Here is a 15,060-nt window from a genome sequence, read left to right as displayed (position 1 = left end):
TACATTTAATTATAAGCTAATTTATTTCCTAAAGAGAGAGTTTTTTCTGATTTTATATTACCTCTGCTTTCTCATTAAAAACTAAAAGTAAAACCTGGATGCTGGGGAATGTAATTCATTTGTAAGAAGGCTCACCGCCTCGTGAACTCAGATGGTTAGCAGGCAAAAACAAAGCAAAACGAAACAAAACAAAAATGCTCCCTGCAGAATTCAGACTTTCTGCGTGAAGTTTGCCCCAAATAGAAACACACACTTGAGAAAGTCTTTGATTTTACCCTCATCTGAACAGCACAGGTGAGAATTGCTTCTGTCATTGAGTTTCTCTGCAAAACAAACCCAGAACGAGGGTGGCTAAGAATTGTTCATGACTTGCAAGCACAGAGGCAGGAGAGAGAGTGAATTTCTCCTCCTGGAATTCCAAACTGTAAAACCCTGGAGGTGGCAAGGGAATGATCCTAACAAATGGGAAGATTTCAGACTTTTATGGGGAGACCTCATTATATTTCTCATCTAAAACTAACAAGACACGAAAAATCTTTTCCAACACCAAAGGTGAAAATCATCCCAGCTGGTGTGACCTGGGGAAGTAAAGGTCAGTTTTCCAAATGCAGCTCATGCGAGAACGTATGACCTGCAATGTGACAATGACAGCTTTTCAGAGAGATGTCTACTTGCGCTACCAGGGCCTTGCACCTCCCAGCCCCTGGCCAGACTTTCCCTTGAGCAAAGCAGCGATGAGGGCAGCAGAATGTAGTCTTTCTGAGAAGTGGAAAGGAGTCAGGATTACTGACAGGACAAGCTCTCCTTTGTGAAGCCTTGGGAATGAAATGGCTGGAGAATGGAAAACAGGTTCCTTGTAAGTCTTTGCTTACTGTGAGTGAGGCCTCAAAATGTTCCATTCATTTCCACAAACTTTTGATAACTCCTCCAGGCGCTGGTCACTGAAGCAGAAGATGAGGCCTCTGCAATTAACGACTAAATGTATACAACTAAATATAGAATCACACGTGTGGATCTCTTTCTCCAGAGGCCCCTGGCCAAAAATGATGTGAACGAGAACCTTTTTCCATCATGAATTCAATCCTTACCATGCAAACAGGTTCCCATCTTTCAGTGACTCCACAAGCTCTTCTATTTTAATCATGGTTAAACATGCGCCCTTTAAAAGCAAGCAGGGTTGGGATTAGTGAAGAAGGAAGAATGGAGAGAAGAAATTTGGGAACAACCAGTGCAGACAGCCTTGGGACAAAATGTAAAACTGAGCCTTCCTGGGTTCTGGTGAAGATCATAACTGGGTGAAAGTCTTACCCTCAGCAAAGTGTTGATGAACTCTTATCCTGATCTAGGCACTGTGTTAAGCAATGGGGACTCTAAAGGGAACAAGATCTCAAGACTGGTCCCTGCACTGGGGGAGCTTGCTAGAGGGTAAGAGGGAGATATTAAACAGAAACTAAAACATGTGGTGTTATGATGAGGGCAGTTTGGGTGCTGAGAAATCATAGAGGGAGCCAGCTAAGCTGAGATAATGGAAGCCAGAGAAGCCTCAGTAAAGTCAAGTTGAGATCAGAGGAATGAGTACTGAACTAAAGCAAGTAAAGTGAGGGCAGAGGAGAGGGCTAAAGAGTGTTGTGGGAGATGGAGTTTGGGCAGAAAAAAAAAATTCACCATAGCTCATGCTTGGAAGTCAAGTGTGAGGACTGAGGGTGGAGAGGCAGCTTAGGGGAGCATCATCAAAGTATAAAGTGCTCCCTGGAGCCTTCCCCACTTATTTACTAGTCTGCACACAACATTTTATTTTAAGCAAGAGTCCTCCCTTTTCTCCATTTTACTTAAATGTCTATCATTGATATGGACTCATGGAATCTTTTTCCCCCAGTGGTTTATAACTCATTATTGTCCTTAATTATATTGATATTCAACTTTACCCATATTTAATTAGGGAGAGCCCCTTTTTTGGAAAATAGCCTCTTGCCTTGCAGAAGTAAAGCCATCTTGAAGCAAAACAATCATAATGACTAATATTTGACTCCTGCATACCAAGGCATTGTGCAGCAAGGTCAAAAACAATGTATGTAGCATGAATAACCCCTCATAAAGATGCTTATCTAACTTCCCCAGTGGCCATGGGTTTTGCAAGACAGTCTGAGCTGTGATCAGCTGTTCATATTTTACCCTAAAAGTTTGCTATAGAAAGGATACTTTCTGCAGGGTGAGTGCAGGGATCCACCCTCTCAGGCTGCAGCCCAAGATGTGGTTTCTGTTTGTAAGTCTTTATTAAATGTTTCTTTCTGAGAAACTGGATTTGTCAAACTTTGTTTGGCCTCTCAGCTCCCTGGGCCTTTGGAGGTCGCTTTGCCTATACCTGCTCATAGTGGAAAACCATTTGAGTGGCTTCTGGATCCTTGTAGCTTGCTACCATCATTTTTTTTTTTTTTTTTTTTTTTTTTTTAATGAGACGGAGTCTCACTCTGTCGCCAGGCTGGAGTGCAGTGGTGCCGTCTTGGCTCACTACAATCTCCGCTTCCCTAGTTCAAGGGATTCTCCTGTTTCAGCCTCCCGAGTAGCTGGGATTACAGGTGCATGCCACCACACCCAGCTAATTTTTTTTGTATTGTTAGTTGAGATGGGTTTTCACCATGTTGACCAGTATGGTCACGATCTCCTGACCTCGTGATCCGCCTGCCCCGGCCCCCAAAGTGCCACAATCATTCTTTGCATAACAAGTTGTTCCAGACTTAATTTGCATCTACCCTGCCCCAGCCCAAAATTCAGCCATTTCTCAGTAATTTCCTGATTTCTTTCAGTGGGGAAGAGTATTAGAGAGGAATATCCGGGGGCATAGTGTACTAACTGCTTCTATGATATCTGCTTCTTGGTCCTTTTAATGGAAACACCTAGGAAATACATGTGCGTGTATACACATATAATCATATGTACTTATACATGTGCATGTGCATATATACACATATGTGCATGTATTCATGCCCATACAAATACATATACATATTTTAGAAATCATGAGCTCGGCTGGGCGAGGTGGCTTACACCTTTAATCTCAGCACTTTGGGAAGCCAAGGCGGATGGATCACATGAGCTCAGGAGCTCGAGACTAGCCTGGGCAACACGGTGAAATCTCGCCTCTACTAAAATACAAAAAATTAGGTGAGCATGGTGGCATGTGCCTGTAATTCCAGCTACTTGGGCGGCTGAGGCAGGAGAATCGCTTGAACCTGGGAGGCGGGGGTTGCAGTGAGCCGAGATCGCGCCACTGCACTCCAGCCTGGGGGACAGAGACTCTGTCTCCAAAAAAAAATAAAATAAAATAATTAAAAAAATAAAAAATAAAAAAATCATGAGCTCACACCCATACCTCCCATTTCAATCCATTCATCTCTTCAGGATTCTTTCTTACATTCTCCCATTCTATATTTGTATGTGTCCCTTTTTCCACATTGAGACCCCTAATTCCAACAAGATTAGCATATTTACTCACCTGCTCTATCATATAATACATGTACAATAGTTTTGGAATTGCTTTGCCCATCTACTAACAAAAACTATCCATTAAAAGAAGTTCAGTAGGTGGTTGTAACAACTAACCAAATAAATAAATAGAGTTAAAGATTTGTTTGCATTTCTCCATACACACACCCCTGTCTCCTTACCATCCTCACTCTCTTGGCCAAAGAGTGAAGGTGTACTGTCAAATGCCCTGTCCACAAATTATGTTCTTTTCCTTTCCATGTAGTCATACTATGGAATAAAATTGAGTTCATTTGCTTTAACTTGCTTTCAACCTTAGTTTTCTCCACTCCCCATCCTTACTTAACAGTTTTTCAAAATGTAGGTTGGCCGGGTGCGGTGGCTTATGCCTGTAATATCAGCACTTTGGGAGGCTGAGGTGGGTGGATCACCTGAGGTCAGGAGTTCAAGACCAGCCTGGCCAATATGGTGACACCTCATCTGTATTAAAAATACAAAAACTAGCCGGGTGAGGTGGCATGTGCCTGTAATCCCAGCTGCTCGGGAGGCTGAGGCAAGAGAATCATTTGAACCTGAGAGGCGGAGGTTGCAGTGAGCCCGTATCGCTCCACTGCACTCCAGCGTGGGTGACACAGTCAGACTCTGTCTCAAAAAAAAAAGAAAAAAAAAAAAGGTAAAACATTCACACGCTTTCAAAAGTTAAAGGTCTAACAAAAGGTAAACTCAGAGAAGTGGCTTCTCATATCCCTTGCACTCCATTTCCCCCAAGTCTCTTACTACCACCACCATTTTAGGTAACTGTTAACGGTGGAGGGTGTGCAGGTTCTGGCGTCTTAAATGAAGAATTGGACAAAACTCACAAACAAAGCAATGAAGGAATTAAGGGTTTTATTGAAAATGAAAGTACACTCCACAGTGTGGGAGTGGGCCTGAACCTAGGGGCTCAAAGGCCCCGTTACAGAATTTTCGGGAGTTTAACCCCTAGAGAATTCTATTTGTTACTTTGGAAGCCCTATGTAAACGGAGAGGATGAGGTAAAGTTACAAAGTCATTTACAGCATATGCCCTATGGAGAGGATATTTCCTATTATACCTGAAGTATGAATTGGCCTTATGTTCCCTGCCTCCAGATCTTATTTTCCTGTCTCACTTCCTCCCTGAGAGATGTGATCCCCATAAATCTTTATGGGAGGCAGAGGGACTGATGGTCTTTTTTCTGTAACTGCTTCATGCTACCTTGGGGCATAGTCCCTACCTATTGTGGATCATGGAACTCTCTCCCTGTTCTGTCTAGTGGAGGCAAGGTAGCTTCTTGATGGCCAGGGGTGGTGTCTTCACATGGAGGTGGCTGGAACCTTTGTTTCATGATCATCTGAAGCTTGATGGTTTCTAAGCAAGAGGAAATGAATTTGGTTAAAAGATTTAATGGGAAATTCGGGGGTGGACACCTATGCTCTCAGAAATGTTTGTTATAGAGATTTGCAGGAGAAAAAACAAAACCTGGTTTGTTCTAGAATCTATGTGTTTCCTTAAAGTCTTAGCAGAAGTGACTCCATTTTGGTTTGGTTTGGTTTGTTGGGGCTTAGTGCATGAGCCTAGTCCGAAACAATGGCCTTCCAGAATTTTGTTAAAAAAATTTCCCCTTTTTGGTCAGGTTCTCAGTTGGGTGAGAGTGTAATCAAAACTTAGGGCCTTAGTGCCACTCTCAGTTACCATCATTTTGGGCTTCTGGTCTCAGCACATCATTCATAGGTTAAGGGGTCCTCATGGTTGCACATTTCCTTCAACTCTTGTTATTCCAGTTGAAGAGAGACCATTTGACATTCTGGAGATGGCTACATGCAAGCATTTAAAACCTTTGAGGGAATGCAGTGCACCAGGGAGACTATTATTATGACTATTGGGAGGATGATACCAAGAGTTTGGAGTGTGCTCCTTACCCAAGGTCCCCATAAACCAAACCTCTTAAAATCAAATAGATCAAAGGATCAGCTAGATAAAGAATTTACTCACTTGACTTAGCAATTTCCTTGTCAGTCCTCTACCAATGAATTTCTGTAATCTTCATTTGACATATTTCTCCATAGGCCACAAGTGCCAGCAGCTGCACAGATACTTCTCTGTTTAGCCAATTCTATCATAACTTTCACAAGAGAATTTAGAGTCTATTGTGTAACTATAGCCTTTACAGTAGAATTTGCTATAGAACCTATTGTGAGGGATATATTTCTAATCATTGCTTCTTTTTCTTTAAACCATGGAAAAAGGACCTAACAAATGATGCCTTTTTAGAAGAGTGAAGGCCTTCTGGCAATGTTCTCTTTAACCCATGATGTGGGTTAAGAGGAGTGAACCAATGTTTTGTTTTTGATTATGAGGCAAAGCATGTACCTTTAAAGTTTCTTACCTACATTGGGCCTTCATCTTTTATCTGTCAAAGTATAAGTTTACCCATTTAAAAAGCTGGTTACAAACTCCTTCACAAGTAAGAGTATACACCATAAGTGCACATAACAGACACCTTTTCCACTTCTATTTTTTTGTAGAGGCATAAGCAAGAAAAAATATTCAAAGATAAGTTTCATGACAGTGGAAGTCTTAATCTGTGAACTTGAGAAAAGCTGTTCACAGTAAGGATGCCATTCTCTTCTTGGGAGAAATTTCTCTGGTTAGTTTTACCTTAAGGGTTCCAGTGGATACACAGCTCCAAGAGCTTGGAGGGACCCTTCTCAGTAGTGAGATTATGAACTCAAAGTTCAAGGTCCCAAAGTTTTCTTGTAGTGTGAATGGCAAGAACAGTCTTTCTCTGATTCTTCTAGAAGATTCAAATCATAAAAAGCTTTCTTTACCTGTTGAAAATACACTGTAGTAATCTACTGTTATAACATCAGCACTTTTGCATAGAAACCTTTTATACAACCAGAAAACATGCACTGAAAATAACAAATGAGCTCTCAAGCTTGGTGTTTGGTTGGTGGGGACCCACGTGGGTTCAACATGTGTATCGAGAAGTGTTATTTCTGTTCAGGGCCCATCTATCCTGGTCACGGCATGATGTTCGTCCACAACGATTGCAAGGTGTTCAGATTTTGTAAATCTAAATGTCATAAAAACTTTAAAAAGAAGTGCAGTCCTCGCAAAGCTAGGTGGATCAAAGCATTCCAGAATGCAGCTGGTAAAGAGCTTACAGTGGATAATTCATTTGAATTTGAAAAACGTAGAAATGAACCTATCAAATACCAGCAAGAGCTATGCAATAAAACTATTGATGCAATGAAGCAAATTGAAGAAATCAAACAGAAATGCCAAGCTAAATTTATAATGAACAGATTGAATAAAAATAAAGAGCTACAGAAAGTTCAGTATATCAAAGAAGTCAAGCAAAACATCCATCTTATTCAAGCCCCTCTTGCAGGCAAAGAGAAGCAGTTGGAAGAGAAAATGGTACAGCAGTTACAAGAGGATGTAGACATGGAAAATGCTTCTTAAAAATCTCTGTAACCATTTCTTTTATGTACATTTGAAAATGTCCTTTACAGACTTGGAAATGATAAATTATCAGTTGATTTTTTACATAAGGTCACTTAAATGAAAAGTGATTAAAACATATCTTTCCTACGTTGCCATCTGCAAAACATCAGATATTACGAATGTTAGATTGCATCTCAGCGTTAAATCTTCACTGATAGATGTACGTATGTAAATCATGAAAATTCTACTTCTAACTATAGAAGTGAATTGTGGATGTAAAATGGTTATGCTGTTTGGATAATGGCACTAGGCAGCATTTGTATAACAACTAATGGCAAAAATTCATGGCTAGTGATGTATAAAATAAAATATTCTTTGCAATAAAATATTCCCTTTATTAATGTTATAGAAGAGGGGATACAACAAGGAATTAACAATTTGTATGACAGTGTCAAATGTTATTTTGATTTTAGTATTTCCTGTTTTGGTTTATTTGCATCTTAGAAGATCATAATGACATTGTATGATGAAGCCTAATTATTCTGGACTGTTTTGACCTGGTTTAACCCTTCTGATAGGTAGTTGCGGATGTTGGGGATGAGAACTGAATAATCTTTGCCTGGAGTGACACTACACTCTAGAATTTCCATTTTGGAGAATACTCAGTTTTAACTTGTGATTGCTGGTAGAACAAACTTTATTTTTCTAGCCTAGCAATGTTCTAGAAGCAGAGGAATCCCAGTGCCTTTTAAAAGTTATTATATGGTTTTCTTTTAAAAAGCTTCTGTTTTTGGAAAGTAGAATTTATGGGTATAACATCTGTTCACTATTTGCACATAAAACCATTTAAAAAGAAAAAATAAACAGAAACAGAAAATAACAAATGAATAAAATTCCTTTATAAAATGTTTAAATGGGCGACCACGTGACCAAATGTATCTGAAGCTTTGTTTTCCCAGGAATGTGGCATCAAACATTGGCTATAAACTATTTTAAACAATTTCAGTATTAGCTGATTTAACATGAAATTATTTTCTTGATATTTAATTTTTTGTTTTACTTGGGTTAGCAGCTTTATACAAGAAAATCTGGTTGTTTCTGCAGTTTACAATAACTTAACACAACTATAATTAATAGCTTATACTATTTTAGAAATCCCATACAATTTTGAAATATATATTAGTATTATTCACAAAAATATAGCCTAAAGAAGACTGAGCATCATTTTGGCAATCCCACGTACATAAACGTGTCAAATAATCCTGTTTACCTCTCTTTTCTGGACACTTCAGGGGCCCGCTGAAGTATTCAAAAAGCCAGGTGCCAGGGAAGAGATTTTTGAAACCGATGTTTGATTTTGGGAATTCCAGATTACCATAAGTTATTTATTTTGCCAAAATGATGACTCAGAAATTTTAAAGAAGCAAAAACCTTTTATAATCCTTTTGAATTTAGTCAACATGTTCATACAAAGAACCTCTTCCGTTAAAAAAAAATGTAAAACATTCACATGCTTTCAAAAGTTAAAGGTATAACAAAAGGTAAACTCAGAGAAGTGGCCTCCCATATCCCTTACACTCCATTTCCCCCAAGTCTCTTACCACCATTTTAGGTAACCAGATTCACTGTTTTCTGGTTTATCTTCACTATGTTTTCTTTTCAGAAAGAAAAACAGGCATGTGTATGTTTTCTTAATTCCACTTCCTTCTTGAAAAAAGTTAGCCTACTATAATATTCATCTGCATTTTCTTAACACTATCTCCTAGAAATTGTATCTTTTTTGTAGCCCCATAGCGCTTCCTCTTTGAGTCCGTGTTACAGTTTATTCAACCAATCTCTTATGCCTGGACATTTAAAGTTAGTTAAAATGCTTCTAGAAGGTAAGCAGACAAAATAAAGATTATTGGTCTTCTGAGTTTGCCCATGGAATTCCGATTCACAAAATGCTTTAAATGTACCCCTATGTTTTCTACCATTTACATTTTTTAAAAGAATCTATCCAAGTAGAATCAACCATTTTACATTTAACTTCATTGTTGTTTCTCTTTCTCATAACATTCCATGTGTCTAGTTTCTATAAGTATGGAAGGAGGAGGGTATTAAAGATGTCTTTTGGCCATTGTAACAGATAGCTTTAGAGAAGAATTCACAGTACACGAAATGAATTTAATAAATCATTCATAGAAATGAACAAAAGAGCAAAACAAGCAGGAGGCTCCCATAGAAGCAAAAAGACAATAACGATTTACAATAACCAATGGTCTCAGGCAAAAGTCAGTAACAGTGTTTTGCCTTCAAGTGCAAGAAAATATAAAATTATATTCAATCTCAGTGAATTTTCTATTCACTGGAAGATAGGTAATCTGTTGGAAGTAAACATGGGAATTGTCACCTCCTCTTCCCAAGTAAGATATGCCTTTCCTCTGAAATGAGTAAGAAAGGAATTATGCAAACATTTGGAGAAAGGAGAAGGAAAATGCTGAAGACATATCTAAAAGTGAGATACAGCCTCTGAAAGGACTTTTGAGAGAGAGAGAGAGATAATATATATAATATATATTTAGAGGCCATCTTCTCCCCACAACTGTGGAAGGTAATTCCTCAAGAAGAAAAAAAAAAAAAAGCTACTCCTTATTAGCAGAGGACGGTTTCGATCCATCCATTTCGGGGTTATGGGCCCAGCACGCTTCTGCTGCGCCACTCTGCTGGTAAGCAACTGTTGTCCCTCTTCTTATTTATCATGTAAGTGATCAGCCATTTTTATTACACTGCTTTACATCTTTCTGTTTTTCTTTCACTGTTTCTTTCCCGGTTTTTCTTTTTTCCTCTTGCCCTCTTAAGATCAGCTCACTCTAGAACCAGTTGATTCCAACAATCCCCTTCAAGTTGCGAGTTGCCCTTTCCAAATCTACCAAACATGCTTCAAAACCTGACATTTCTTTCTTCAAGAGCTGCTTTGGGTTCAGGAGCAGAAACAGGATAAAGTCGAGCAAAGCCCACAGAAGCCCTTACTTAGAGAGAATCGAGGAAGGCATTAAGTCAGACTTACTCTCCTTAGAGAGAAAGTATATTAGCCAATTCGCTTGTTTCCTGTCCCCAATAAAATTTCTTTCCCAACACTAGAAGTATTTTTGCGTATTGACCTAGAAGTATTTTCGCATATTGACCTAACGCCCTTTGCAGCTTTCCGGGCACCTGGTGTACCCACACAGCCCCACCTTACCCCCACCCCATCCCTGCCGTTGAATTCATGAAAAGGGGCTTCCTACCCTAACCCTTTGGTGTTATGTCTGCGGACAGCTTTCACTCTCAGCGAATGTGGGCTTTCCCAGCCAAGGGCCCAGAGACCTTTGATACTCCTTCATCCTGTGCTATGTCAACAAAGTCCCTTCTGAAACTTTTATTTTGCTCTTTTCACCAACTTGCTTTTCCCGTTTTTTCAGAGTTTCTCGGTCTTCAGGAAAGCCTTGTGTTTCCAGTTCCAGGTCAGGCATAGGATTGGTGGCCATTACTCTCCAGCAATTTCATCTGCGTTTTCGTTTTTTTTTTTTTTCCTTATCTAAAAAGACAGGCTCAGACACTGAGGCAGATATACTGGGGTTAGGAAGATGTCCCAGAATAAGAGCATGAGAAAGCAGGCTGGAATGGTTCATGTGGACAAGATGAGTCCTAAGCAAAACTGAACCAGGTCCCACCAGGACCTGACCTGGGGCCACTAGATTTGGAGCCATGGGTATTAACTATCACAGCAGGGAGCCCCAACCCCTGGGCCACTGACCCGGTACTGGTCAGTGGTACTGGTAGCCTGTTAGAAACCGGACCACACAGCAGAAGGTGAGCAGCAGGAGAGCCAGTGAAGCTTCATCTGTATTTACAGCTGCTCCCCATCACTCTCATTACCGCCTGAACTCCACCTCCTGTCAGATCATCTGAGGCATTAGATTCTTATAGGAGTTCTAACCCAATTGTAAACTGCCCATTTGAGGGATCTATGTTGCCCACTCTTTATGAGAACCTAATGCCTGATGATCTGTCACTGTTTCCCATAACCCCCTGATGGGACCATCTAGTTGCAGGAAAACAAGCTCAGGGTTCCCTCTGATTCTACATTATGGTAAGTTGTATAATTATTATATATCACAATGTAATAATAGAAATAAAGTGCACAATAAATGTAATGCATTTGAATCATCCTGAAACCACTCCCCTCTCCCCCAACCCCTGTCCATGGAAAAACTGTTTTCCACGAAACCAGTCCCTGGTGCCAAAAAGGTCTGGGACCCAGGCATCACAGCACTGAATTGCTGCTTACACTACAGGTGTTGCAGGAGGGCTCAGAAGGGTTTCCAGAAGCCAGTGAGACCCCAGCCCCAGCCCCAGCCAGTTTCCAGGTTCTTGACACCTTCGTAATAAAGAATTCAGGGAGGAGTCAGAATGAAGCCAAAGGCAAGAAGCTTTTATTGCTAAGCAAAAGTACACACTTTGGGAAGTGCAGGTGAGCTCAAGAGAATGAGTCATGCCCAACAGAGTTTGAGTTTTCTATTTTTATGGGCCCTTGTAATTAGAGGGTGAACTAATCATGAGGTTTTCTGGGGGAAAGTCGAAGATTTCATAAAATTGAGATGCCACCCATTTTTATATTAAATATGGGCGCTGGTGGGTATGTAATTTCGTATGGTAATTAGCATATAATTAGATCTTGGGTAGGGCATGGGTCAAATCCAGTGCCATGTTGGACCCAGACAGTTTCAGACAGCTTAGCCACCATCCTGTTTGTTAGGGTCTTATCAGCCCAAGTTCTTCCTTGTCCTTGTAGCTAATTTTAACAGCTCCTTTTTTGCTGTTATGTGAAATTACTGCTTGATGTTTCTCCTATGACCACCCAGCATTCCTATCAAATAGAGATGAGATTTATCACTTTCTTTGTTTCCCTGGCCCTCTCACTCCACTAGCATGAACCCTCCAGTGACTCAGGTGCCTGATCTCAGCCTCTTTCAGAAAATAATCTGAGTGGAAAAACATTTTTATACCCACAAGCCAGGACTCCTCCCCTCCTCTCCACCAAATGCCCTCTTTTCCTCTCAAAGGGGTTTCGGTCTGTGTTGCATGGGCCTCCTCTCTTAACTAGAAAACCAGTGAGGAAGTGGAAGGAGGAGACTGAGCACCTGCCATGTAATATGCAGTGGTGTACCTCACTTATTGTGCAGCAGGAAGAGCCGCAGACAAAACCCCTCAGACACCGAGTTAAAGAAGGAAGGGGTTTATTTGGCCTGGAGCATTCGCAAGACTCCTGTCTCAAGAACCAAGCTCCCTGAGTGAGCAATTCCTGTCCCTTTTAAGGGCTCACAACTCTAAGGGGGTCCATGTGAGAGGGTCGTGATCAACTGAGCAAGCAGGGGGTGCATGTTTGGGGGTGCATGCACCAGTAATCAGAACGGAACAGAACAGGACAGGGATTTTTACAATGCTTTTCCATACAATGTCTGGAAACTATAGATAACATAACCAGTTAGGTCAGGGGCTGATCTTTAACTACCAGGCCCAGGGCATGGCGCCCGGCTGTCTGCCTATGGATTTCATTTCTGCCTTTTAGTTTTTACTTCTTTCTTTGGAGGCAGAAATTGGGCATAAGACAATATGAAGGGTGGTCTCCTCCCTCATTTGCTCACCTCATTAAAAGCGATGAGGCTGTCTTTGTCTTACAGATGAGAAGACTGAGGCATAAATCTGTGATCCTTCACCTGTATGTTTCAATTTCATGTCTATGTTTATCAGGAAGCTTTTTTTTTTTTTTTTTTTTCGCAGAGGGTGGGGAACAGGGTCTTGCTCTGTCACCTAGGCTACAGTGCAGTGGAACAATCATAACTCACTATAACCTTGACCTCCTGGGCTTAAGTGATCCTCCCACCTCAGCCTCCCCAGTAACTAGGACTACAGGCCCACACCACCACACCTGGCTAATTTTTTTTATTATTATTTTTTTGTAGAGATGAGGTCTCGCTAGGCATGAGCCAGCAGACCTAGCCCTCGATTTTGAAAGGTAAAGGATCTGACATTTTAGAAGAAAGGTAAAGGAGGAATTTTTAGAGAAACCAGTTCAAGACAAGCTGTTAATGGTACTTACAGGAAACATAAGTGTTTGAACGACAAGGCTGGAAAAGAATTAATGCACCATGGGACAATTATCATAACGAGAGTGGTAAGGAGATGGTATGGAGAGTTGGGGGGAAGGAGGAATCAGCAGTTTCCCAGATCTGGAATTACAACAGGGCCCCAAGTTCCCATCCCACCATCAGGAAAGATATCTGGTGAGAACCTCAAATGGACCTGCAGATATTTCTTCACCACTGCCTTGCACGTCCCTTTCCTCGTGTTCATGTGGGGACCTGCAGGTCATTAAACTACAAATCAGTCTTACCTGCTTCATGAGGAACTTTTCCCCAAGAGACATTTAGCAAACAGCTTGGGTGATATCCTTAGCGCTGTAGTGGTGGACAGAGCTTTCCTCCTAGCAGTCTCATGGGCAGAGCTTTCCTCCAAGCAGTCAGAGAGCTTTCCTAAGCTCCTCACAGCTCCTAAAGGAGCTGTTAAAATTAACTACAAGGACAAGGAACAGCTTGGCCTGATAAGACCCTAATAAACAGGATGGGGGCTAAGCTGTCTGAAACCGTCTGAGTCCAACATGGCGCTGGATTTGACCCATGCCCTACCCAAGACCTAATTATAGGCTAATTACCAAACGAAATTACACACCTTCAGAGAGCTTTCCTCTGACTGGTTGGAGGAAGCTCTGCCCACCACAAATGCAACGAGTAACCCTGGCACCCAATTGCGTTTTCGCGGCTTGCTAAGGGCCTGCTTTCCAAGGCTGCCAGGCCTTGCTGAGTTTGCACAAAGAAACGCGGCCCGCGGTAGCAGGCGTCCGGCTTCCTTGGGCGCGCCGCCTGGTGGAGACTGCGGGGAAGGAGCCACACGAGCTGGTAACTCGACAGCTGGTTCTCGTTTGCTGAAAAGGTGCTTTGAAAATGGCTTTCAAAAGTGACTCTCACGTTAGCCTTTGGTTGCTGCTCTTCTTACACATCACGAGTAAGGCCCTCCTTCCCTCAGCGAAGATTCTACAAATCAAGAGGCCAGGATGAGGTTGGTTAAGGATTGCTTAGTGTCTGCATGACGGATATAGGCCAGGAGGGAGGCTGAAAATGCACTGCGGGTCTACGGTCATACCACACTGAACACGCCCGATCTCGTCTGAAAATGCACCGCGGGCAATTCACAACTGTCAATACGTGGGACAGGATTGTAGCCGGCAGACAGGCTTAATTATATGCAGACCTATGCAGACCGGCTTAATTATATTTTCATCATCTTAAGCATCCAGAGGCTGCACCACATTGTCAGCTAATCACTTCATGTTGTGTTGTCTTGCCGGTTGTATCTGTTTTAAAGCTAAGTAAATTTAGGGATGGGGGTTGTTGTGGACTGAACTGTGTCCATCAAAATTCCTGTGCCAAAACCCTAATCTCAATGTGACTGTATTTGGAGATAGGGCATTTAAGGAGGTAATTAAGGTTAAATGAGGTCAAAACGGTGAGACCCCAATCGAAAAGGATGGGAGAGGGGGAGACGGAGGAAGGAGCCTACTCTAATGACCTCATTTTAATTTAATTACCCCTGTAAAGACTCTGTCACCAAACATGTTCACATTCTGATATATTGGGAGTTAGAACTTCAACATATGAATTATGGGGGGCAGGGCAGGGCAGGGGAACACACAGTTTAGCCCATCACAAACGTATACACTTTAAGGATTGTTACTGTCAGGCCTCTGAACCCAAGTCAAGCCATCGCATCCCCTGTGACTTGCACGTATACGCCCAGATGGCCTGAAGTAACTGAAGAATCACTAAAGAAGTGAATATGCCCTGCCCCACCTTAACTGATGACATTCCACCACAAAAGAAGTGTAAATGGCCGGTCCTTGCCTTAAGTGATGACATTACCTTGTGAAAGTCCTTTTCCTGGCTCATCCTGGTTCAAAAAGCACCCCCACTGAGCACCTTGCGACCCCCACTCCTGCCCTCCAGAGAACAAACCCCCTTTGACAGT

General features: G+C 41.6%; 1 protein-coding gene across 1 annotated transcript; it reads left to right on the top strand.

The window, feature by feature from the left end:
- The first annotated feature begins 6,480 nt into the window (after nt 1-6,480).
- On the top strand, nt 6,481-10,430 carry LOC103890843 (probable ribosome biogenesis protein RLP24). Its single transcript, XM_054558548.2, has one exon. The coding sequence runs from the start codon at nt 6,481-6,483 to the stop codon at nt 6,970-6,972; it is 492 nt and encodes a 163-aa protein (XP_054414523.2). The 3' UTR covers nt 6,973-10,430.
- Nucleotides 10,431-15,060: the final 4,630 nt, after the last annotated feature.

This window comes from Pongo abelii, chromosome 5 (assembly GCF_028885655.2).
Source record: "Pongo abelii isolate AG06213 chromosome 5, NHGRI_mPonAbe1-v2.0_pri, whole genome shotgun sequence".
NCBI lineage: Eukaryota > Metazoa > Chordata > Mammalia > Primates > Hominidae > Pongo > Pongo abelii.
This window is presented reverse-complemented; position numbering and strand designations above follow the sequence as displayed.

Excerpts from the sequence above, each read along its gene's own strand:
- LOC103890843 (XM_054558548.2), top strand. The coding sequence starts at position 6,481 with ATGTGTATCGAGAAGTGTTATTTCTGTTCAGGGCCCATCTATCCTGGT.